This window comes from Leuciscus leuciscus (genome assembly GCF_965113295.1).
Source record: "Leuciscus leuciscus genome assembly, chromosome: 17".
In the NCBI taxonomy this organism is placed as follows: domain Eukaryota; kingdom Metazoa; phylum Chordata; class Actinopteri; order Cypriniformes; family Leuciscidae; genus Leuciscus; species Leuciscus leuciscus.
In genome coordinates, this window is record NC_138741.1 from 31057385 (window position 1) to 31082787 (window position 25403).

Genomic DNA, 25403 nt, shown 5'->3' on the forward strand with positions numbered 1-25403 from the left:
CCGCCAGACAGACACACACAGAACGACAGAAGTAGAAGAAGAGGTCAACACGTGCTCTCAGTTAGCAGCGTAAACTGTAGAACACACAACTTTGTCTCACTTTTAAGGAAAGCTAAAAATCTTACGATGCCAGCCCAAATCATCTGCGGAAAAGCGATCTCAGCGTAAGCTATTTTCTAACATTTTTCATGTTACGTTGATAAAGCTATAGACTAATTTTTATGTTTTTCGTTCAAACGTACTTGTGTGAATTAGAAAGCAATACTATTTTAGAGAGAGTGCCTGTTTGTTTGTTTTTTACACCGCTTAGATTCGTGTTTGTTTTAATGGATTTTTGTCACGAATTGAACTCTGAACTCTTGAGAAATGCACTGAAGGTTTTTTATTGATCGCTTTATCGATGATATTAAAGTCTGAAAGAGTATTATGTAAACCAGAACACACTCAAAAGGTGTAACGTTAGGGATCTTATATTGTTTTTATGTATGGAGACCAGACATCACATGATCTCCATCTGACCATCATTACTCTGAATGGATGGCAGTCAGTATAATCAGCCATTTAGATAACTTGCAGTGCACACTCAAATGTTTTTAAATCTAATAAAATGTTTCTGATTTACCCTTATGGCTATGTCCAATGTGTCTAACTAATTTACATTGGCCATTTTCTACTCTAGTTCTAACATGTAGGCTAATTTAAACAATAATTTTAACACTAAGCCAAGTCACCTTTATTTATATAACGCTTTTTACAATACAAATTGTATCAAAGCAGCTTCACAGTGATAACATGAAAATAATACAACAAAGTTTGTTTCTAGAAGAAAATTATGTCATCGTCCACCTTAAGTAAGGCAGATCAGGTGACAGAATGGAGAAAAAACCATGGGAGAACACAGGCTCAGTCTGGGGCCAGTTCTCCCCTGGCCAACGGACGAACAGTGGATGATTATGAATTAGGCAGAACAAAATTTGCTAAATTAAAATAAACATGTATTTCCCGACCTGAAAAGTGAGCATTCAAGCAAAAAACTTGCAGCCAAATTCAGATATCATTGTCTTTAAAAATTGAAATATTGAGCAATGGTCTACTTTCCTTACCCTGATTGACAATGGGAAGCTAGTGATTCATAATTTGAGTTATCTGGTCTAATTTGATTAAAAATTACAGTTTTATGTAATTTGCCTTTGCATGGTCCAGAAACATAAAGAAGACCCAGCTACAATGTGTGCTTCTCAAATGAAAAGGCATCTTAGACTAGTCCTTTTGAGTCTTGTAGGCTTAAGTCTTCCTCAATCTTGACTACGTTTACATGCACCCTCATCATGTGATTATGTGTAATGAGATTTAGGCAAAATTGTGATTTCAGCTTTACCTCATGTAAACACAATACTTTGAACAAATTCCGATTAAGCTCATAATCATAACAACCATAGTCATTGTATAACGTGGTGTATATACTATTTGCAGATTTTAATCACAAAAACAGGCATGTAACCGCATCTATTCCACTCTGACAACAGTGCGCATGTGCATTTTGGGGTGCTGAAGGAACTGAGTTTATGTTGCACAACATAAATAAATATTGCAGTATATTGATGGTTGAAATCATTGAAATGGAGACATTTTAGGCCACATACCAAAGAATCAGCAAACAAATCCTTGTGCACTGGATGAACTTGGCTAGGAACACACCTACTGTATGTGAGCTCATCATATGTTCTGTGCATTGGGCTATGTGAATAATCAGAATAATGAAAATTGCATGTAAACGGGAGTGAAAAAGTTTGCTTGTGTCATGTTAACATCTTACAGCATTTAAGTCTTTACATATTGCTGCACGTGTAAACAGTCATTAAATGCTAGAATGAGGTGGTCTACTCTAAAAGATTCTGGTAGATGGGACCCAGGTCTCTCTAGTAAGTCCGCATGGTTACATCGTAAAGGTTTCCACACAGAAATTGAGAAAAAAAAACCTTGGGAGAAGCCAGGCTCAGTCAGGGAGCCAGTTCTCTGGCCTAAATGAACACTGTGTAAAAAATGGACTGGAATAAGTCACATAGGCATTAGGTGGGAAGAGTTGTACAAGCAATACAGTCAGTGCTGGGTAGCAACTGATTACATATAATCTGGATTACGTAATCAGATTCCAAAAATTAAGTAGGCTACTTAATTAGATTATATTACATTTTTACAATGCTTGTGATCAGACAACAGTTACTTTTTTATTGATTACATGTCATTCTTACAATAGCAGTAAATTATTCCTAATTCATTGATTCTCACTACTACTACCTTTTTTTTTATTTTTTGTTTTTTATGTTCCTTTCTAAAACAGCTTACTGCTTATGTATGTTCAGAATGTCTTCCAGGTTTGTGGAATTGTTGTGGAACACAGATCAGCCACTAGTCATGTGTCTATAGCACACTGAAAACAGACATCACTAATCACTGGATCTACAAAAATCATTTAACTTTTAAAGGGATAGTTCACTAAAATGTTTAAATTGTAATCACTTACTCACTCTAAAGTTGTTCCAAACCTGTATGAGTTTTTCTTCTGATATTTTGAAGAATATTGGTAACCAGGCAGTTTACGGAAGCCATTGACTTCCATAGTATTTTTTTACTTCTATGGAAGTCAATGAATACCATCAAGTGTTTGATTATCAACATTCTTTAATACATTCTTTCTCTTGTTCAACAGAAGAAAGAAACTCATACAGGTTTGGAACAACTTGAGGGTAAGTATTGTCAAAATGTTGTCAAAATGACATACATTTAATAGGCTTAGTGTCATTTTAAGTTAAGTTTTATAGAACACAGTGTATGCTTCAGAATAAATTGCATTTACATAATTATAATCCTTTTATCTTTCCAGACAAGTAACTTTTTTACTCGAGCTAGTGAATGACCTATTTACTTTACAAATTACTATTTACTTAACAAATGTACTTGTCTGAAGGGCAAGCACATGGCAAGGCTTAATGTTGAGCCCTGTGGGTGATTGGAGGGCATTAGAGGGATTGGATACACTTGATGTATCTTTCAAAATACACAGAATCAAGGGCATAAAGCAAAGGCTGCATTCAAATTGAGATGGCCTTTGACATTAATGGAAACCGACATATGCATTCTTACTAGGATGCTTCCAATTGAAAAGCAGCCTATATTGTGTGTGTGGGAGTGGGAGAAGCACGCAAGACCTAATGTGAAGTGAAAGTTCACAAAATTCATCAGCTCCAGATGTTTTTTAAATATTTTTTCTTCTGAATCAGGACAGCTGAGTGGGAACATAATTGGCAGTGAGCTCCAATATTGCCTGTTTGTGATTTTACAAACCAAAATGTATTCAGACACCTAGAAAATGGTAATAAAATATGACAAGAACTCAGAGTTATCAAATCAGTTGATATTTCACTGGTTTTGGCCATCCTTCTGTTAGACTGTCTCACAAATGAATTAGGTTGAATAATAGCTGTCAGCTGTTAAATTTAAGTACACAATTAGATAATACCAATTTAAATCAACCAATTAGCAAGCGGTGCTTAATTGTGTTCAGTCTGTGGTGTAAAAAGGTTGCATTAGCAATTAAAGAAAAAATATTTAAGCAAAACATGGTCAGATCAAAGTGTCTGAATCATTTTTGGTCCCAAATTCCAAATAGTCCACTGTGTGGAGAATTTTTGGATATATGTCACAGTTTACTTTATTTTGCTATCCTCACTTACATAAATGAACTATAGTGTCCTACACCCACTAGTAAAAAAATATAAAAAATTATATCTGGTGTCTGAATAATTTTTAGTTTGACACTATATCATAAATGTGTGTATATGTAGGACCATGTAGATTGCTTTGTTACGCAATAGCTTGCAGAATTCATTTTGAATCCTTATGTTTCTCCAGTCAGGTCAGAGAGAGGTTGAAGGAAGAGGTGAAAGGCATGAGGATGACTCATCCCAATTTCAAACCCGGCCTTGTGGTGTTACAGGTTAGTAGTGACAAGCTACTGGTTTAAATGTTGAATGACACAGTATATGTTTTATGGCCTTATTTCAGTGATTTCAAAATATATATATTTTTTCAGTAAACGTCTTTTTTCTCAAAAATACAAACTTTTACACACATGCTGCTCACATATTATTGTAGCAGAGTTTATGCAGAATACAGTGCAATCAGACTTAAGCCATGAAAATGTTACAAGTTAGTTACTGATAAAGCACAAATGTCAGAGCATGTCAAAACACCTCCAAAGCCCAGAAAACAGCTCAGACCCCAGACGGTAGGCATGAAGTTATTTTCACAGAGATTTTTTTTTTTTTTCAATGTGATAATTATGATTGTCAAAGATTCCAGATAGATTTAATAGAAAGAGTCTTTGCAAGGTGATCATTAAGCCTAATAATTCTGCACACCTGAATTAAAGGCGTTTTTCATTTCCAGCCTTCATGAACAATTATATATCACTTATAAATGATTAAATACAAAAATCAACGTGCCTAATAATTCTGCACACACTGTAAAGCCGCTTCTCAAACAGCTCGCGAGTACCAAACTGAGGATGCTCTCTGTGGATTACTCATGGTCTTGGATTGTCTTTTTTTAATTTTTTTTTATAAACTTGTGCTTGCATTTGTATTCTCTGCCTCGTCCCCGTTAACATGTTACAGTTATAACACACATATTAAATAAATATTGATCAAATAAAATAAAAATTACCCCCATTAGAGTCACCTAAGGGGGGAATTTCCCCCCAATCCACCCCCTATTTTCCAAAATGAAATTCAGGCCCTGATATATATATAAATTTCAGTGCAATTCTGTTATGTGGGAAATGGTTTTCTGAAATGTATGCATGCAAGTCGCTACTGATATTTTTACATTTAAGTCCATTTTTCGTGCAGAGCTAGTTTTCCAGTTCTAGCTGAGCGCGTTAACATGATTATTATAGATTACACATTATAACTTGAACGAACTTGTCGTGATGGAGCTCATTGCTTCAGAGAGAGTTATGTTTGTTGTTGGACATCGTTTTATTAAATTCTGCGAGGATCAGAAGAACTGATGAAATTAAACTGCCACTATGCCTATATGCCGGCAGCCTCTGTAAATACCTGCAACTGCCCGCAGCCCTGTTCGCAAAATGACTTAAACATCCAAATTCTATACGAATGTCAAGGGCTGTGTTGGTCAGACATTTTGTTGGGCTTAATGCATAATACATAGTGTTTTACATGCACAAATGGTCACAACACGTCATCTTAATGTTCATTTGAACTAATGCAAAACTCAAGAAAATCTACCTCTAGCGCATTACATTTCTATATTCATTCAGAGAGTATATTTTCATGTCTGTTTACATTCGGGATTTATTAAATTAAAATACAGTTATCAACATTTGAAGTAGATCAAAACCTTTTATACATGAATTTTTTAACAATACCGGTTCTTGTCTTAGGACAACTTTGAACTTTTTTTGATCCACTTCAAATGTTGACTACTGTAGTTGGCTGAAAAAACCCAACTGAGATTGCACGTACAGTTTATGTTCTGTTACCTTTCCCTACCCCACTAACTTGCTGGATACTTGAAAATCACTGGTTCAGATATGTTTAATTAGAGGTGGATTAAAAATCTAGGAGACAGTGGTGCCCCAGGGGTTGCCCATCCTTTTCATCTAGTAAGAAACGTACACTATAGTACTAGGAAAACACATTAAGGCCCGTACACACCGGGACGAATTTCGCGCGCGATATTCGCCGACGTTTAACGCCTCGTGACTAAACAAAGGGCGCCAATGTGAGTGTGCACACCGACACAAAAAAACGCCACGCGTAAAAGCGTCATTTTTTTTTTAACGCCTCGGGTTCGTTTTTTTGGTTTGACGCGCCGCGTCAAAAACTATCCGACCAATGAGATTGGCGCTTTTGCTCACGTGTCTGGAGCTTCTGAAGTTACAGTAAAACACAACTTGGGGGCGCTCAAACACAAAACGGTCTTGCCGAGCACACATACGTAACAGCGAAGAAGATATACGCCAAGTAGCGTCTACACTGCCCATAGACAGACACTGCGGGGAAGAAATGACGAGGAAGATGCAAGGCAAGATGAATGTAGAGCTGCTGGTCTCGTTGGTGTCGGAATAAAGAACTATATGACAAACGCGACAGCGACTACAAAAATCTTGTTAAAAGAGAACTGTTATGGAGTGGTATTACAGGGTATAGACTGTTATGGAGTGGTATTGCAGAGTATAGACTGTTATGGAGTGGTATTGTATTTCTGTTTTACATTAAGCGCCATCTAATGTCAGGGAATGAATTTGCATGTTCACTCGGCTCATCGTCAGCGAAAAACGCTTGGGTGTGAACACAAAAAACGCGTTGAAAAATGCTGGCGAATAACGCGCGCCGATATTCGTCCCGGTGTGTACGGGCCTTAACTTAAGCTAAAAAAAAATGCATGAAAGTTCTCAAAGGTTTTACAAGCTGTTTTTGGTATACTTGTTTAAATGTTTGATTGTTTGTCTGTTATAGGTGGGAGACCGAGAGGACTCAAACTTGTACATCAGCATGAAGCTGAAAGCTGCTGCTGAGGTAAAGCCACGTCAAAACAGTGTATAGGGATGGTGCTTAAAGGGATGGTTCACCCAAATTGCTGTTAATTTACGGTGACCCTCAGGCCATCCAAGATGTAGGTGTCTCTTTGTTCATCAGCAGAAATGTAAAGAAGATTTTTTTTAGCTGAAACCGTAGTCCTTGGTGAATCTCTTGGAGGACGGGTTCAAGCATAGTTCACCTCTATCTATCTCCAAGCATAGGTCAACCTGAGACCCAGCTATATGGGAGCCCTACTATAAGGATGCCCACAAGCAAACTTCCTCTACTCATTAGCATTGTCGCCATGGTTGAGCACCCATCCACAGGGGATCAATATCCCTGCTTCATGACCCAACGTTAGTCTGGGAGGGAGGTAAACGAAACATGCTTCCATTAACCCTGCTCTACCCTAAGGGGCTAAGCATGGGTAGGCTGCAAAGAGCAAACCAGGCTCCTTAGAGCTACCACTCCCCAAAGGTAAAGCCTACATCTCTACTTAACCATAACATGGGAGTAAGATGAAGCTGAGCAAAATGTTATGTGCACAGTAACTCCATCACCCAGGCTCTAATCCCAAAAAGAACCAGAGAGCCCTACTTATGGCTCTTTTCCACTGCATGGTCTTGGCTCGCTTTGCTTTTTCATTGCTGTTTAGTATCGCTTCAAAGTGGGTGCGATTATAGACTGATCGTTAGTTTCGCCGCCTCTACTGCCGTGACATAATCGTAAATGCGTCATAAACAAACGCACAACACAGGAGCAATGGATCATATCGATGGAATGGTGTTCTTGATACTCGGCATGTGGATGTTTTCCACTGCAAGACTAAGTGTGTTTGTTTGGGTTTGTCTCATCGCAAATCCAATGACGCTGGTAGTGACGATCCTCCGACCAATCAGTGTTCTGCAGTGTTACACGTCACATTTTAGTATCGGTACTGCTTGCTTGGAACCTCAGCCGAGGTGGTACTATTTAAGTGAGCCGTACCGAACTGTAAAAGCGCCTTTAAAAACCTCAATGTTATTGGGGGAGAGCAGCTCATACCCCATCTAGAGGATAAGCATTCTACTCAAAGCCTGCTATGGCTAGTAAATAGTTTAGTAGAGCACTCATCGAAAGGAGAACGAGACCCCTACTCCAAGACCCATTGATATTTACCTTTCTCCTTCATTGAACGGTAAAGCTTATTTCCCTACATTAGTCATAGAGGGGAAATGAAAACAAGGGTATAATGTGCCTAAAACTATCATCCCCTAGGCTCCAACCCGAGGGGGACCAGTTTCTCAAAGGGAAATCTGTTGCCACCACTTCTACCAAAGAGACAGGCTGTCCTCAGACATAACCAGCCATGGGGTTTCATTGTAGAATATTTGCGTTGTCTACACTGTAAACATTTTTTTTTTTGTAAAATACAGGCAGCTGTGGTTGCCAGAACTTCACCGTAAAATAAATGTGGACAATTCATAACACTTTACAGAATGCTTTTTTGCGCATGTGCTCCGGCTCAGACGCTCACAGCCCAAGCAAACGCTCCACTCACAAAACGCTCACGCTCACCAGTAAAACAAATCCCGCTCAGATCCCGTGAATCGTTAATAGCCTCTTTTAAAGACATTACATTTCTCTGTAGTAGGCTAATTGATTTCTGTTTGTATTGGATTCCTTGAAATAATGTATCAATAGTAGTATTATAAATAGCAGTTATGATATGACTACTTTTATTCATTTAAATGCATTAAATTTAACTTTATCAATTAAAAAAACATGACATTGCCCTTTAGCAAACTTGCCTATAATATGCAATAACTGAAAAAGTATTTTTTTATTTCCGTGAACATAACTGCCGTTGCAAAACAATCACATAAAGAATAATAAATAAAAACAAGATGAAATGCATAAAGAACTAAGAACTCCACAAAACACACCTGGATTATCATGACCATAAATAATATTTGTGTGTTGGCTTTGGCTATATAGGTTATTTTTAGGTGCACTGATATGATGATTGCACAACGAATTAACAATTCATTACTCCCACCCAACACCACCATGTTTTAATGATTCGTTTCCTCATTTTAATTAAAGCGAACACACAGTTAACTATATAATAATTCGTTAGCCTACCTGGTTTAGTAAATCGTGCATGGCCATGTTGTAATAACTTGTTCCCTTGTTATAATAAAACGAGATAATTAATTACTTAATTTACTTAATTTAAAAACCATAATTTACTAACACCCAGAGAACATATTTCATTTGTGGCCATGATTTAGCCTAAATGAGAGAATGAATTCTTAAATTCATGAGAGGAAATCTTAATTCGTGGTGCAACCCGGTCACACTAAATGCGTCTCTATAGCACGCATTGTGTTTTTTGTGCAATTTATACACGAAAATTAGTTTTTACGTGCATATGATACGCATGGGTAGGTTTAGTAATGGTGTGGGGTACAAATGTATTATACGTTTGGGTAGGATTAGTGTTGTGGGATGCGCGTGTATTACACGCAATAAAGCGCGTATCACATGCACGTGAAAACTGTGTATAGCATATACAAGTAAAAACTAATTTCCGCGTATAAAGAAAGGGGTACAACACAATAGCTACCTTACCTATTTATCTAATTTATTATTGCAGGCCTATAGCTCACGTTTTGCTGCACTATGTTTGTGTTGCACATCCTTGTGTTTTCTGCCAATGTTCCGCTTTAGATTCCAATATGAATCTTTGCTAACTCGCACTGTCTCTCCACACTCCAATTTCTTCTCCCTGCTCGTTCTTAACTTTGATTTTTTACTGTGCATTTATGTGTAAGGCTTGCAACTTCACTTAAACAATATTTGAACTCCATGACCTATTGCTCCACTTGTGCTTAGCTATTTTACAGACTGTCTCGAACTAGCAAATCACCAAAGTTCATTCTGGGTTGAGCGAGCTTCGCTGAGCGGAATGAGCGAGCGGAGCGGATTCTTCAGAAAGCTCTCCCTCTGGGGGAAATATAAACGCTCTGCTCCGCTCACATGCTCTCCTCAGCACCTTCAATTTGTCTTTTTTTTTTCTCCTGTTGGCTTTCCAGTGTCTCACTTACTGGCATGAATTTCATGTCCCACTGTATGCAGCCATATGTGTCCTGAACAGCTGCCCTTCATTCAGCTGGTATTTCATCTGTGTCATACTCATCTGACACCCGTTTGCGCTTCAATATCCGTGATAGTGAAGAACGCTTTACATTTTCAATTCAAGCTTGTAACTGCTTGATCAGTGAGTGATATCCTGGTCCTATCACATCACCTTCTATGACATCTTGCAGTGACTGCGGATACTTTGCAACCATTTTCATGGCAATTTCTGTCGAGGCTTGTTTATTGGGAGAAGCACAGGCAAGCATTACCTCAGAAACGTCAATCCGGATCATTTCTCTACGTAACCGTGGGCTTGGCCTTTTCCCTCTCTCCAAACACTGCATCAAGGCTTCAGGAAGCTTCTCCCATGGAACCTGGAAGCTGTCAACCCAATCTGCAGCAGTAATTAAGTGGCTGGGTGAGGGAGAGAGTGAGATTGAGGAGCATGCTGAGGATGCTGGAGAAGTTAATGTTGACTGGCCATGGAATTCTGTGTTCTGTGCTGTAAAATTAATTGAAATTCAAATGTGCTGAATGACATTTATCTTAAATGGATAGTTCACCTAAATTTTTTAATTTGGTGTTCATTTACTCACCCTCAGGCCACCCAATATGTAGGTGACTTTTTATCGTCAGTAGAACAGCAAAGATTTAGCTGAAACCGTGGCCATCTGTGAGTCATATAATGGCAGTCAAAGGGAGCCATCTCTTTGAGTCAAAAAAACATATTCAGACAAAAAATGAATACCTGTTGCTCATGACGATACATTGAGGTCTTATGAAGCGAAACGATCGGTCTTTGCAAGCAACTGAACATTTACCTCATATTCACAGTGTGTGCATACTGTCCTGAGAGAAATCAATAATGTTGAATAGGTGAACATTGTAGCTGATCACAGAAATGTTTTTTGCTTCTGGAATGCGAATGGCCAATAAGATGCGTTTCTCATTATCCATTCGTGTCTGTGATTGGCTGTTGCTCACAGATGTGGTTGGTGATATCCGAAACGCATACGATAGGCCATTCGCATGCCAGAAGTGGCAAACATGTGCGAACTATTTTACCCTTAAGCGGTCACCCTATGCTTACTCATAACAAAAGGTGTAATTTTTTTTTTTTAATAGTCGCAAGATGCAACGTGCTAAGTCAGTGATAGTCAGAAATCAGAAGGTCTCCTTAATGATGTGCTCCATGCTCCATTCATTAGTGACTTCGGTTTGCTCTATCCTGGAATAGCTTTGCGGAAACACCAGACTACACATTAATCTACTACGAATAATGATTTCAGAATAATGCAGAATAGTTCAAATATAACATTTTATTTGTCAGGTACACAAGTAAAGGATTAAAAGCAGAATTTAGAAATAATGAATACATGACATCAGTTACTCAAAGATGACTCTAAGAGTAAGCAATGCATTCCTGACAGAGACACGCAGTGTTGTGTGAGTGTGTTCCAAGTGTAAGACTTGGGAAAACACTGACACAGCACTGTGTGGGGGTTTTCCTGGTTACAGATTACCCCCCAGTCTGCTCTGCCACTTACCTAGCCTGACGTCGCCCTGCTCAGATTCTAGTCAGAATATGAGTCTGATACTGCTCCATTAGGCTGTGATTAAGGGGTGTGTTTCAACCGAACCAGGAAAGAAAATGCATCTGCACTCAATTGGATAGACCTACAACCAATCAGAGCAACGGAGTAAGTGACGTATGTTCTTCATTCATCTTTCCGATCAACAAATGCCTTGATCGCGGTTCTCTATTCCTCTTTTAAAATGAATGCGCTGTCGATATCTTCTATAACAGACGCGATGGCAGAATCTACACATGATGTTTCATAAACAAAGTTCGGGAGGAGCACGTTCAAATAATCAATCCAATCAACTTGTCATCAAACAATTACCATGTCTACCCTATCAGCATGAGAGGAAGCATATATTTATTCACTTTGTCAACTCACCTAACATTCCTTGACAGTTTTCAGCATCCCTCCTCTCTCTCTTGGCTTGTTCTTACACAGCCAGGAATACGAATACGGTGGGAGTAGCCTACTTTGGGTTCGGGCCGAATACCGAGCCCGGAGCCCTCTCCTCGGACAGCACGCCAAATATGCATTTATTCTATCTGACTTATTTGTAAGTGTGAACTCGTGAAATCTCAATTCTCCAGCGGCAGTCATCTTTGTTGTAAACGAATTCAACCCAAGCGCTCTTTGGTGACGTGGAGGATTACGTTACTGTTGATCATCTGTCCATCATCGCATAAAGCCCGCCCTGACAATTTGATTGGTCCGAACAGCTCTGGTTCAGCATTATTGCTCCACAACGGATCAAGTCCAGACCGAACTTCCCGACCTAAAAATGTTGTGGGCGGGGCTAAGTTCGGCTGGCATCCAGGCTACCACTTACCCTTAAATACCCAGACCAGAACAAAAGGGTTGTACAAATATATTTTTTGGGGGGGGGGGGGGTAACACCTGGTTTTAGGGGAGAGGGGAGATATCTTGAAGAGAGTTTTCAATCTTTCTCGTAATACCAATGACTGCAATGAAATTAAGACCATTTTACCAATCGCACTGAGACATTTAAAATGATACCAAACATAATGTAGATTCACAAGATGCATCATGTATCATGCATCATGTGAACTTTTAGTGACTTGAAGAGGGAGCATATATAAAAAAGGAGATAAGTTTGGACAAGACAATGTCTTGTGCTCTTTCTTGTCGATCTTCTCGTCCAGGGTGCGTTTCATTGCTTTATTGTAGGGTGAGTTTTATCTCAGCTTTTGTCTTGGCAGGAAAATCAATTCTTACACCATTGTATGGAAGCATTGACTGGCTACAATGCTCAGTGCTGCAAAAACACATTGTTAAAAGGAACCTTTGGAGTAGATGTACGTTACACTTTGCATGATTAATTTCAGCAACTGCAATCATAATTCAAGTTTCAACAGTTCCACTTGTATAATACTTATTTCATATGCATAGATGCAATGCAATCATAACAGCTTTTAATGAAAAAAAAAAAAAATGAAAAATTAGAAGTGGATTGTTTCCTCAGGGAACATTGTAAAATATTAAAGAAATGTAGTTCAGGACCACTTTAATTACCATTACTGTCTTGATTTTTAGATCGGAATCAATGCTGTACATGTGAAACTTCCACAGACTGCAACTGAAAATGAGGTAGGGCAGATCATCTGAAGGAGTGATTAACCATTGTTTCAGATTTTGTCATTTATGATTAACTGTTACACATTTTGAAGGTTATGCACAGTGTAATTGAAGTCAATGAGAACTCCAAAGTTCATGGGCTCATAGTCCAGCTGCCCCTCGACTCCATCCACACTATCAATACAGAAAGGATTATCAATGCTGTGGCTCCAGAGAAAGATGTTGATGGGTACAGAAAATATAATTCAGTCTTTACCATTATGCCATTCAATTATAATTCTGATTTAATGTGACTTTCAACAAATTGTATTCTGCTCCATGAAGTAATAAAAGCTGTTTTGATTTCTGTTTGTTTGCTTGCTTCAGTTTGACAAGTATAAATGCAGGGAAACTGGCACGTGGTGATCTTGGTGACTGTTTTATCCCATGTACCCCTAATGGATGTATGGAGCTCATCAAGCAAACAGGTGAGACGGACACCTTAGATTAAAGCAGGGAACACACTACACAACTGATTATTATAAATGTAATTTGGTTGTGAAAATGTATCATGCCCAAACAGGTGAGTAGCGCTCGCTTACAATTGTGTAGTGTGCAGTGTTTCTTCACCAGCTCTCCTCACGAATTTAATTTAAAATATAAATTCGATAAGAACACGGTGGAAATTATTAGCAACACCAAACATAACAGGACTTAATGTTTAACGCTATTTAAACCTACAATGTTACGAATGTAACCTTGCTTCCCTGAAAAGGGGAACAAGACAATGCTTCTGGCTTGACGCTATGACTGCATCAGTGTGACTGGTGTCTGAAGCACGTGTGACAAACCTGCCAATTGATTGACTGATGACAGTCCATGGCGTCATAAGCAGAATTGCCTAGAAGTATAAAAAGGCACCTGCAATATGACTTGCATAGACTGTCTAGCTCCAGTCAAGTCACCTTTTTTATATAGAACTTTTTACAATACAGATTGTTTCAAAGCAACTTTACAAAGATAACAAAGCAACTTGACAAAATAATGCAAGTTTGTTTCTAGAAGAAAATAGCATCACAGTCCAGTGAGTTCAGTGATGGTTCATTTTTGTTGTAAAAAAGTTATTAATTTAGTTTATTTACAGAAATAGCTGCTCTGGAGAAAACCGCGATGTCATCGTCCAGGGGTGCGTTTCCCGAACAACGACGTAACTCGCTGCTTAACTACTATGTTCGATGCATCGTTGAAGAAATCAACTTGCTCCCGAAACCGTATTGTCCCGAAACCGTATTGTCGTAAAGTGGTCGTTCAACCACGTTGGTTTATACAACGCATTCTCATCCCAAGTCGTCATATACTGACGCTTTTGACATTTCGTCAAAACATCACATCGAACGCACATGGAACCCTTTAGCGTCAATATGAGACGCACAGAGCTTTGTTCGGTTATGGGTAGGTTTAGGTCTGGGGTAGGGTTAGGATTAGACCGCTAGGAGGCGCCTTCTGGCCCATATCTATCTGCGTCTCATATTGACGCTAAAGGGTGCCATGTGCGTTCGATGTAGACGAAATGTCAAAAGCGTCAGTATATGACGACTTGGGATGAGATCGGGCTGGTTTATGACATCACGCACATGGTTGAGTAATAACTTCTTTTAATGAATCTGTTTGAGATCGAATTAATGATAGATGTTTCGCTATACATTACAGACATGGCATCTGAGGACTATTTCTCATTTTTCTCAGTTATTTTGCTTTATTTCCAGATTCAATCATAGGCTCGTTCTTACATAGTAGGCTAGAGCACGTTCATACATGCGCACTCTTCAAAAACGGTGCTTTAAATCTCTTGACAAACTAAAAGACGTAAATTACATTTGTATGTATTCAAAAAAAAAGACACAGTTTGTACTGAATGTCAGCTTGCTTATTTTGCTCAAGATAAGGATTTATTGAGTCCACATGTCATACAAACTAGAAACTCTGCTTCTAACCACAGGTCGAGAGCTGTCATTCCAACTACACAACTCTGTGATACTGTTTGCGAATGTTCGTTAGAACGATGTTTTCGGGAAACACTGACTCGTTGAACTATGCAGATAACGACGGAACTTGCGAACATAGTTGGCTAACGATGCTTTTGGGAAACGCACCCCAGCTCAGTTAAGTTCTCATATGGTGTCAATGCAGGCAGATCAATAAAGGAATATGAATAAAGTCTAAGCTATGTCAGTTCTTAAACATAAGTATTGGGTTTCAGCTTATTTAAATATCTAATGCTGGGTACACATCACAAGATAATCGGGCTGATTTTGAGCCGATTTCTCCCCTTCCAACAATCGTAGGTAATGTCCCTGAAAAAAATTTGATCAGATAATCTGTAGAACCATCAAGATAATCGGGACATTACCTAGGATTGTCGGAAGGGGAGAAATCGGCCCAAATCAGCCCAATTATCTTGTGGTGTGTACCAGATATTTAAATAAGCTGAAACCCAATAATTATTTAAGAACTGACATAGCTAATGCTGGGTTCACACCAAAAGATTTTTTACATCTTATAAGATTTTCAAAATGTGATAGACCACAAACATGAGGACAAAAAATCCTAGATTTAACCGTTTTGCTCCTATAGTGTGTGGTGTGCCATGATGTGACAAAGACAGCACACCACACACAAACAGATTTTCAACCTTGACTGTGTCTTGACTGTGGACACAGGAAATCTCGCAAAATCTTGCGAGACTTCAGAATAAGCATGCCGGACGATATGCAGGAAGAAATTGCGATGATAGTGTTTGGAATGATTTTGTTGTTGGAACAACAATACTTGTTGGAATCATCAACAAGCTGATCCTCCATTTCTACTGTCCACATCAATTTCACTTTGTGCTGCGCCATGACTGCGTTTGTTATGCTTCCGTCTTCCATCATCTCGCTTTCTGATTGGATATTGTTTCGTTTCACGTGATAATCTCCAGAGCATGCACACGTTTGTCCTCATGAATTTCTGATCTTGAATATTTACGATTCACGATCGGGGCGGCTCCGACGTTCTTCCGAGCAGGTTCGGACACTCTTAACACACCTCACACCAAGGGAAAATCTGATTAGATAATCTGTGCGATTGTATTAAATAACTTAAAATAACTTGCCAAATTAAAAAAGTCAACCTATTTATTGTTAACATAAAAAATATGAAGAAAAGGTTTAAACAAAAGAATAGGTGACTCCTACTTTTCTACTACTGATTAGAAATTAAATGTTATAACTTTTTGAACAACATTGGCATGCCAAAACAAACAAAAAGAAAGTCGAGGATTTTGACACGCTTTGTTAACTAGGGAATCTACAGCAGTACGACTGGCCTGGAGTGTTATTTGGAAGGGTGTCCACCTCTAGGCCTATTTGCTGTCAAATGATTTTAAAGGCTATTATACAAACACATTTATTAGGCTATTATTTATTTAGATTTATTTAGAAGCTTACACTGTGCGTTCGTTGGCCAGAGGAGAACTGCCCCCCCCCCCCCCCCCCCCCCCCCCCCCCCGACTGAGCCGAAGGTTTTTTTCTCGATTCTGTCACTTGGAGTTTTGGTTCCTTGCCACTTTCACCTTTGGCTTTTGGCTTGCTTAGTTGGGGACACTTAATATTCAACAATATTATTGATCTGCCTGCATTGACACTATTATATGAGAACTGAACTGAACTGAGCTGGACCTGGACGATGACATTGCGGTTTTCTCCAGAGCAGCTGTATAGATAAATTAACTAAATAACTTTTTTATAACAGAAATGAACCATCACTAAACTTACTTGAGCTGAACTATGACACTATTTCCTTCTAGATCTGCTGCATAGCCTAAACATACTTGCATTATTTTCCTGTTATCACTGTAAAGCTGCTTTGAAACAATCTGTATTGTAAAAAAGCGCTTATATAAATAAAGACGACTTGACTTAAGAAATGGTAATAATTTCCTGACAATAATAATTTTTAGTACAAGGACCTCATAAATGGCAATTGTTTATTTTTTAAACATGCTATTACAATATCTCACTGTTTTGCTATAACTGTATAAGTGAGTCTTAAAATATATAGATGCCTTTTTGTTTAATGTATTTGGTCTTTCGCAAAGGGATAGTCATATCTGGGTGGACTTGGCATCAAAAAGTTTGAAAATCCTGCTCTAAAAGATTTGCTTTCTTGAGACTTCAGACAGACATCTCGAGGAAGAACTGGTGTGTGAATTTGTGAATTGAGCGTGAATGGATAAATTGCATGCATGTTTGGATTGTCTTGCATGAGGGGATTATAATTCTGATTTAAATGACTGTTGTGTGTATTTCTGGATTCCTGTGTGCAAGGATACTGATTTCCCTTTACTGTTTGCTTATGATATTCTTACTGTTTTCACTCCATTTGTGTCGTCTACTGTAAATATAAGCTTTCTAGACATCATTTTCAGACAGCGTTTGCATTAAATCATAATGGATCACTAGATACAGTTAGGGTGGGCAATATACCGGTAGACATGATTGACCGGTAGAAATTTGTTAACCGGAAGAGATTTTGGACTATAGTCTCTATCGCTGTTGCGCTCATGTGACGTTGCTCTGCTGCACGGTCACGGAAGCTTATCGTTTGCATGCGTTTTTAAGCACTGCAGTTTAAAAGCAGTTGATTTCAGGGTGTGGTTGGATATTCTAGCTCCACCCATTACACCAAAATTACATCCGCTCCTCTTCGCTGGACGTCTAGCGAGGAGCTAGACATGAGCTCCAACCATTTGGTCTGCAGTGAGCAGCCTCTCCATGAAGTCGCTGCTCAGAGCGTGTGAGAACTCCAACTGAGTGCTTTTTGCTGCCTAATTGGCTTAAACGGTTAAATACACATACCTATGTGTCAAAGTGACATGTATTTGCAAGTAAACAGTCTATTATGTCTTAAGTGAATGAAAACAGTTGAGAAAGAACAACCCACGAGTATATTGGATCAGTGCAGTCGGTCTTAAAGGAACAGCATCTAAATTTACCTGCTGTCATTAATGCTAATCAAACAACAACAAAAAAAAGATAAAATCACTGAATCACTTTTGTAACTTTAATAAGTTTTATAAGACACGTTTACTTAATTTATACAGAAAAGACGACGCATTACTAAATAACGAGACATATATAGCGCTCACCCCTAGATACAGCTTTATCTGTCAATGTTTTGTTTGTTCAGATATTTGGTCAATTTTTGTACATCTCAAAAACTTGAACTAATATCCCAGTCTAAAGGTGCGGTGCTGTGAGAGAGCGCACTTATAGAAACTCCATAAATGCATTTTTCATAAACGCATAGTTACACAGGTTAAAAGAGGCTTATTCCTTTACAGATTCTGTACAGTTTTTGTGTCTAAACAGTTTTTGTCATAATTTACTGCCGTTCCAAACTTTTTTTTTCTTTTCTTTTTTTTTTTTCTGCGGAACACAAAAGGAGATACTTGAAGTATGCTACAGCTATTTTTGTCCATATAATGAAACTTAATGGGGTCAAACAGTTCCAAAAAAGTTCCAAAAATGACATAAAGGTAGAGTAAAAGTAATCCATAAATCTTCAATCTGCCACCTGTGTCATGATTTGGCCTTTGTGTATATGAGTTGATCAATGATTTAAGTTTACTTGAGAGTGAATAACCACATAAAATTTGTTCCTAAAAAAAAAATCATATTGCTTTAGAAGACTTGGATTGGAGTTCAATGGATTATGGACTGGATTTTAGGATATTCGGATTTTAGTCCTTAGACCCCATTGAGTTTCATTGTCTGGAAAAAATGTGACATTCTTCAAAGATCTCCTTCGGTGTTCCACAGAAGTGTTTGACATGAAGTTGAGTAAATGCTGACGTAATTTTTGGTCGAACCATTCATCTACCTTAAATGAACTTGAATTATAACAGTGTATATATTTTAAATGGTGATTATTCATGATTTGCATTTCCTTAATGTCTTGTGTTTAGGTGTGTCTGTGGCAGGAAAAAGAGCTGTGGTAATTGGCCGCAGTAAGATTGTTGGTGCACCAATGCACGACCTTCTCCTTTGGAATCATGCCACTGTTACAACTTGTCATTCAAAGACTGCAGACTTGGCCTCTGAGGTAAAGAGCTCTGGAGCTTTATTTACACTGTTTTTTTTGCAATATATTATATTATATTATATTATATATTATATTATATTATATTATATTATAATAAAATTATATTAGCTAATCAAAATCCGCACACACACTATTCACATTTTAGAATACTAAAGTATCAAAACTATGAAATAAAACATGGAAAAAAGTATTTTGGAAAGAGCCTGGAAATTTCATGGAAATTCTTTTGTCTGCATCAAGTCGCTTATGTGGCATTGAAACTTTATTTTTATGAGGCTTGCATTAGTCTGGTTATGAATATGGCAACAGATTAATCAAAGATAATCTGAAAATGCTGGGAACCCTATAGTTTTTTTCCCCCCAGGAATATTAGGGTTTAATGTAAAGCTGTAGAAACCTTGAACTTGTTTCTTTCTGTTTCTTCTTCCTCCTCCTCCTCTTCCATAAAAGTATATAGGCGTAAGAGAACGCCAGACTTCAGCAGGATGGTCCCAATCATTCACCACTACTCAGGCTCACAGATACACATTTGTCCGACACTAGGCAGCTATAAGAATCAATTTGCATTTTGGATTATAAATCCCCTAAATCCTTGAGTCAAGTCCTACAAAATGTATACTATATTAACAGCCATTTCAACTCCCTCTACTAGAGGGAGCCACAGGATTAGGAATCTTTTAAGCCAGATTTTTTTTGTTTCCATCCCTTTGAAATAATAAATGCATTGATCTAATTCATTTGTGTAACTACAGTATGATGTCTGCGACAGTATAGTCTGTGAAATGCTTATAGATCATTAAATGTTTATTCAACTTTTATAGACCCCAATAAAATATATTTTTCAAGTTGCCTGAACTGTCCATTTAAAAGAGACTATTTTATTTGTCTTTTCAAGATAATATATAAGAGATGTATATTATCCCGCTTATTACACGGCTACTTGCCACATAAGTAAATACTTAAACATGAAATATTTGATTTAGGTCTTTAAAAGCAAAGCTTCCGCGGAGAGAGCAGTTGTTTAAACCGTGGCAAGTTCAAACTAGATGGACATTCAAGAGATACGGTATACAGTCATACCACTTATTACATAGCATTTCGCCACATAAATAATTATGGAAATAAGAGATTATAAAGAGATTTTAAAAAAATACCTGTTTGTATTTTATAATCCAACAGTTTACAAAACAATAGTCACAAAATGGCGGCAGCAGCTGCGTTTGTATGAAACAAGAGAGAGCAAGTCCACGATACTGGATGGCACTTTTATTAGCTCATCAAATGCAAAACTTTCACGAAGAAAACCCGTTCCTAGCAGGCGTATAGCGCTGCTGAATTCAGTAACTCAGATGAGCCTGCGTTATCTGTTTTCAGCGGTTGTTATTTGGGAATAACATACCGCTGGATGGCGCAGAATCAAGTATTCCACAGAGCGGTGTAATAATATATAATAACATTTCTATTAATACACACTTGTTTACTGTTTGTGCACCCTTTGGTTTCTGTTGTAGGTGGGAAAGGCAGACATCCTGGTGACTGGGATTGGTAAACCAGAGATGGTTCGTGGAGAGTGGCTGAAGAATGGTGCTTTGGTCATTGACTGCGGTATTAACACCATCACAGGTGTGTATGTGGAACAGATTTTTTAACGTTTTTAATGCAAGTCATTTTTTGTAGGATTCTACTATGTTTCAGGTTCATTTATAAAGATTTAATTTTTTTGGTTAGATGTTTTCTGCATTTCCTGTAGTTGATTAAATGGTCTCAATGAATGAATTGGTGATGTCAAAATTTTCATGAATATTAATAATCGAGTTTCTTTTAAATTGATGATCAATTATATATAAATATTTTGCATGCGCAAAAATAAAACAACAACATTGGAGCAACATAAAACAAGCATGGATGTTGCTTTCCTATGAATCTTTTTTTTTTTTTTTTTTATAAATGAAAAAAATGAAACAGATGTACATAGTATGTTGAAAGATGCTGTACAACATATTTGAAATGTAATAAAAAAAATAAAAAAATTGTAAAAAGTGCCTGAAAGTTGTTTAAAATCTTTAGAGGGCATTTTCTCAAAAACATTCTTTTTATGTGATTTTTTTTTTCTTTAATATTATTAGTTTTCCAAGCACCGAAAAAGTTGAGGATTGTCTGAAATGTGCACTAGAATTTAGGAGAATTAGTGAAATCCATAGTTAAAAAAAATGTGTCACTTACATTTTATCTCAGACACCAGCAGACCAAGTGGAAAGAGACTTGTTGGAGACGTTCACTATGATTCAGCCAAAGATCAGGCTGCGTTTATTACACCTGTACCTGGAGGAGTCGGTCCAATGACTGTAGCCATGCTCATGCAGGTACATTATTCCTGTTTCTCATGGAGATCACATCTGTTACGATTGTTTTTTTGTGACAAAGTGAAGTAGCATGTATTTATTATGGTTCTTAGAAAATTCAGTGTTTGCTTTTAATGTCACAGAACACGGTTCTGAGTGCCAAGCATTTCCTTCAAGCACAAGAACTTGGGAAGTGGAATATAAACTACACCACACTCAACCTGCAAAGACCAGTTCCAAGGTGAGATTGCATATGCAAAAAGCAAGAGTGATAAGAGTATATATTAAAGGGTTAGTTCACCCAAAAATGTACTCGCTCTCAAGCCCATTCTAGGTGTATATGATTGTGTTTGGCTAAAAGAAGAAAGTCAGAGTTGTATTAAAATATATCCTGGCCTTTTCAAGCTTTAAAATGGGATTGAATAGAGCCTGAGTTTTTGAAGCTCCAAAAAGTGCATCCATCCATCCATCCATCATAAAAGTAATAAAGGTACATTAGTTAACTACCTTAGTTAACATGAACTAAGAATGAACAATACTCCTTATTGTTCTTACTTATTAATCTTAGTTAATATTAATTTCAATATTTACTAATACGTTATTAAAATCAAAGGTTGTATTTGTTAACATTAGTTAATGCACTGTGAATTTGATTAACTAACATTAACAAAGATTAATAAATACTGTGACAAATGTATTGCTCATTTTTAGTTAATGTTAGTTAATACATCAGCTAATGTTAAGTGTTACCAAGTAATCCATAGGGCTTTAGGGTGTTAGTAAAGGCCTTCTAAAGCGAAGCGATGCATTTTAGTAAAAAAAAAAAATTCCCATAGTTAGAACTTTATAGACCAAGATCATTGTCTTATGGTAACTGCTTTAAAAAAAAAATCTCATTTTAGACTTCTAATTCGTGTCCGGTGTTTTGTTTTGCTTTGTCTATCCTACGCGCTTCCGAGTTCTTCAATACATCATACGTCGGGTCAGAGGTCACTCTTCTGCCGGAACTAGACTCGCCTACTGCTGTTACCGGAAGCCAGTTCTAGTTTATGAAGTTATAAATATGGATATTTGTCTTATAAAAATGCATCTCCTTGCTTCAGAAGGCCTTAATTAACCCCCTGGAGCCATATGGATTACTCTTATGACAGATGGATGCACTTTTTTTGTGTTTCTAAACCTAAGGTACCATCCATTATAAAGCTTAGATGAGCCAGGATATTTTTTAATATAACTCCGATTGTATTTGGCTGAAAGTCATACACACTTAGGATGGCTTGAGGTAAATTATGGGATCATTTTAATTTTTGGGTGAACTTGCCCTTTTATTAGAGATTGACTTTTATAGGAATGGTTGAAAAAATATGGACTACTGTTATTTCTTTTCTTGGTGGTGTGATTTCTTTTGGGGGGGCGGATTTTTATATACGGTATGAACGATTTCTTGAAGTAAACGGTTGTTCTCTTTGTTCTTGTAATTTTAATAGCTATTTTTTATTTTTTTTCATCATGCAGTGATGTTGCCATCTCTCGCTCCTGTGTACCTAAACCCATTGAGTGTCTTGCTAAGGAAATTGGTCTTTTTTCGGATGAGGTTGAGCTCTATGGCAGGACCAAGGCCAAAGTCCAACTAAAAACAATTGATCGACTGCAGGCTCAACCTGATGGCAAATATGTGGTTGTTACTGGGTAATCTTTTTCTCTGTCTCTGTCAAGTGTTATTCTAAGAGATGAAAATCAAATTCATGTTTTATAGGCATGTATTGGGTTGGAGATTTTTATACTTGTGCAAGGAAGTAACATTTTGTTTAATGTAGAATTACTCCAACTCCTCTGGGTGAAGGAAAGAGCACAACTACAATAGGGTTGGTTCAAGCACTCGGGGCTCATCTCAGACTTAATGCGTTTGCAGCTGTGCGCCAACCATCACAAGGCCCAACGTTTGGCATCAAAGGTAAATTATGCTGATAAGACATAGGCATATACCAATTGGTTACCACTGAGGTTAAAGTTTGGTCAAAAATGTATAAAAACGATGTACCAAGTTTTGTTTACCAAGCATTTGATTTATAATACCACATGGAAAAGCAAGTGAATTTCCTGTGCAATCATGATGATTTTTTTGTCAGTCTGCATAGAAGTGAGAGCAACTATGGAAAATGAAATGACTACCTCAATTCTCATGTCTGTAGGTGGTGCTGCTGGTGGGGGCTACTCTCAAGTTATTCCCATGGAAGAGGTATTTTTTCTTTTTTTGTCAGCTGCTTGGTTGATGATTAAAGATGTGTGAAATCATGTGTTCAGTGATGGTCTTTTCTTCTTAGTTCAATCTTCATCTGACTGGTGACATTCATGCAATCACAGCAGCCAATAACTTAGTAGCTGCTGCAATTGATGCTCGTATCTTTCATGAAGCCACCCAGTCTGATAAGGTAATGTCTGTCTTCATTCATTTATTTGATCACGGAAATCATATTCTGGTGTGATTGTTGGAAAATGATTAGTGTTGTCAGTTGATTAAATGTTTTAATCTAATTAATTACATGCTGATTATTTAATCTAATTAATTGCATTTTAATTGTATATTAACATTTACGGATAAAACTACTCTGAAATGCTCCAAATAAAGAAATTAAAGATAGTATTTTTTTGCAGACAAAAGCATTGGATAGGCACAAAAGTGCCTTTAGAAGTCAGTATACTGCTTACAAAAATAAATAATTATTTATAGTATTTTTGTCTAATTTTCCAGTTAAAATATCTAAAAATACTTGAAATAGGACCACAATGATATATTGATAAAACAACACCACATATGATATTAGGTTTTCAGCGAATGTTTTTAATTTTGAGTGCATTTTGTCTTGCTGCACTGGCAGAGCAAGTTAAAAACAAATGAAAAAATCTGCGAGTGATTAAGACAAAGTTTAAGATAGAATCTATGAAACAATGCAGTGTTACTTCTCTAATAAATGTACATTTTGTTGTAAGGATTTTTGGACATTTAAATGTAAAACAAAAGTTTTTTCTTTTATTACTTTTTTCTTTTAATGACTCTGAATTGAAATTCATTCTAAATTGAAAATGCTTGAAATGCTCCAATGATTTAATCTTGACATACATACTATTATGACTTTTTTTTTTAGTAAATAAAAATGACTGTTCATACAGTATCTTACTGTAACCTACATGCATAACCCCTGAACAGTTTATCTGTGGGTAGCTCATTTTAGTAACTCAGCTATCATGTATTGTATGTGTTTTTTTGTGTGTGAAATAGCAGCATTGATTTATTTTAGGCCTATGTAATTTGAGTTTAGTTCTGTAACCTGGCTATGACGAAGCAAAGAAAAATTTAAAGAACTAAAATCATGGACAAATGACAATTGTGAGTGAGTCTCAAAACTGGTCAAAATTTTTTTTTATTTTGAAAGGTCAAAAGTTGTCATATTAATAATTCCAATGAATTACACTTAATCTCTTGCTTCTCTCCTCGCTTAAGTGTCTCGCCCAGTCAGTATTCATAGAAGTGCATTAAAAGTTTTATTCCCCTTTTTGGTCTATTATCAGAGTCACCGTGGCAAAATTCTTTATCTCCATGATTCTTTATCACAGACGGTGTTCTAAGCAGAGCTCTTGTATTGCTTTTATACAAAATAGGGACCATGGCTGTGTCCTTAAATGTTGACCTTTAATTAATGTGGGGAACAGTGAGGATGCTCTAAGATGAATTAAAACTGAGAAGATATGCAATTTAAGTGTGTTGTCCAAATCAACTGCTAAATATTATTCTATCACTGCACTAGGCTCTCTTTAATCGCTTGGTACCCCTGACTGAAGGTCAGAGGAAGTTTTCCCCAGTTCAGATCAACAGACTTGAGGTAAAAAGTGTGTGTGTGTGTGTGTGTGTGTGTGTGTGTGTGTGTGTGTGTGTGTCATTTCATATCCCCCTTTCTAAGAGTGTGTTCACACTTGGCAGGTTTGGTTCGATTAAAAACACACCCGGTGTGATTGCTCTGTTAGTGCGGTTCATT

General features: G+C 37.3%; 1 protein-coding gene across 2 annotated transcripts in view; it reads left to right on the forward strand.

Annotated features, from left to right (window-relative positions):
- Positions 1-25403, forward strand: part of mthfd1b (methylenetetrahydrofolate dehydrogenase (NADP+ dependent) 1b) — a 35593-nt gene continuing 10190 nt past the window's right edge. Inside the window, exons 1-16 of one of the 2 annotated variants that reach the window (XM_082143445.1) lie at positions 1-164; positions 3913-3997; positions 6543-6602; positions 12529-12624; positions 12863-12916; positions 12997-13133; positions 13271-13371; positions 18891-19027; positions 20539-20650; positions 21263-21390; positions 21513-21610; positions 22885-23058; positions 23187-23323; positions 23562-23608; positions 23694-23801; positions 25176-25250. In XM_082143445.1, coding sequence (XP_081999571.1) covers positions 127-164; positions 3913-3997; positions 6543-6602; positions 12529-12624; positions 12863-12916; positions 12997-13133; positions 13271-13371; positions 18891-19027; positions 20539-20650; positions 21263-21390; positions 21513-21610; positions 22885-23058; positions 23187-23323; positions 23562-23608; positions 23694-23801; positions 25176-25250 — 1587 coding nt within the window. In that variant the 5' untranslated portion in view covers positions 1-126. The remainder of the gene's footprint in view (positions 165-3912; positions 3998-6542; positions 6603-12528; positions 12625-12862; positions 12917-12996; positions 13134-13270; positions 13372-18890; positions 19028-20538; positions 20651-21262; positions 21391-21512; positions 21611-22884; positions 23059-23186; positions 23324-23561; positions 23609-23693; positions 23802-25175; positions 25251-25403) is intronic. The other variant, XM_082143446.1, reaches the window with a different exon arrangement.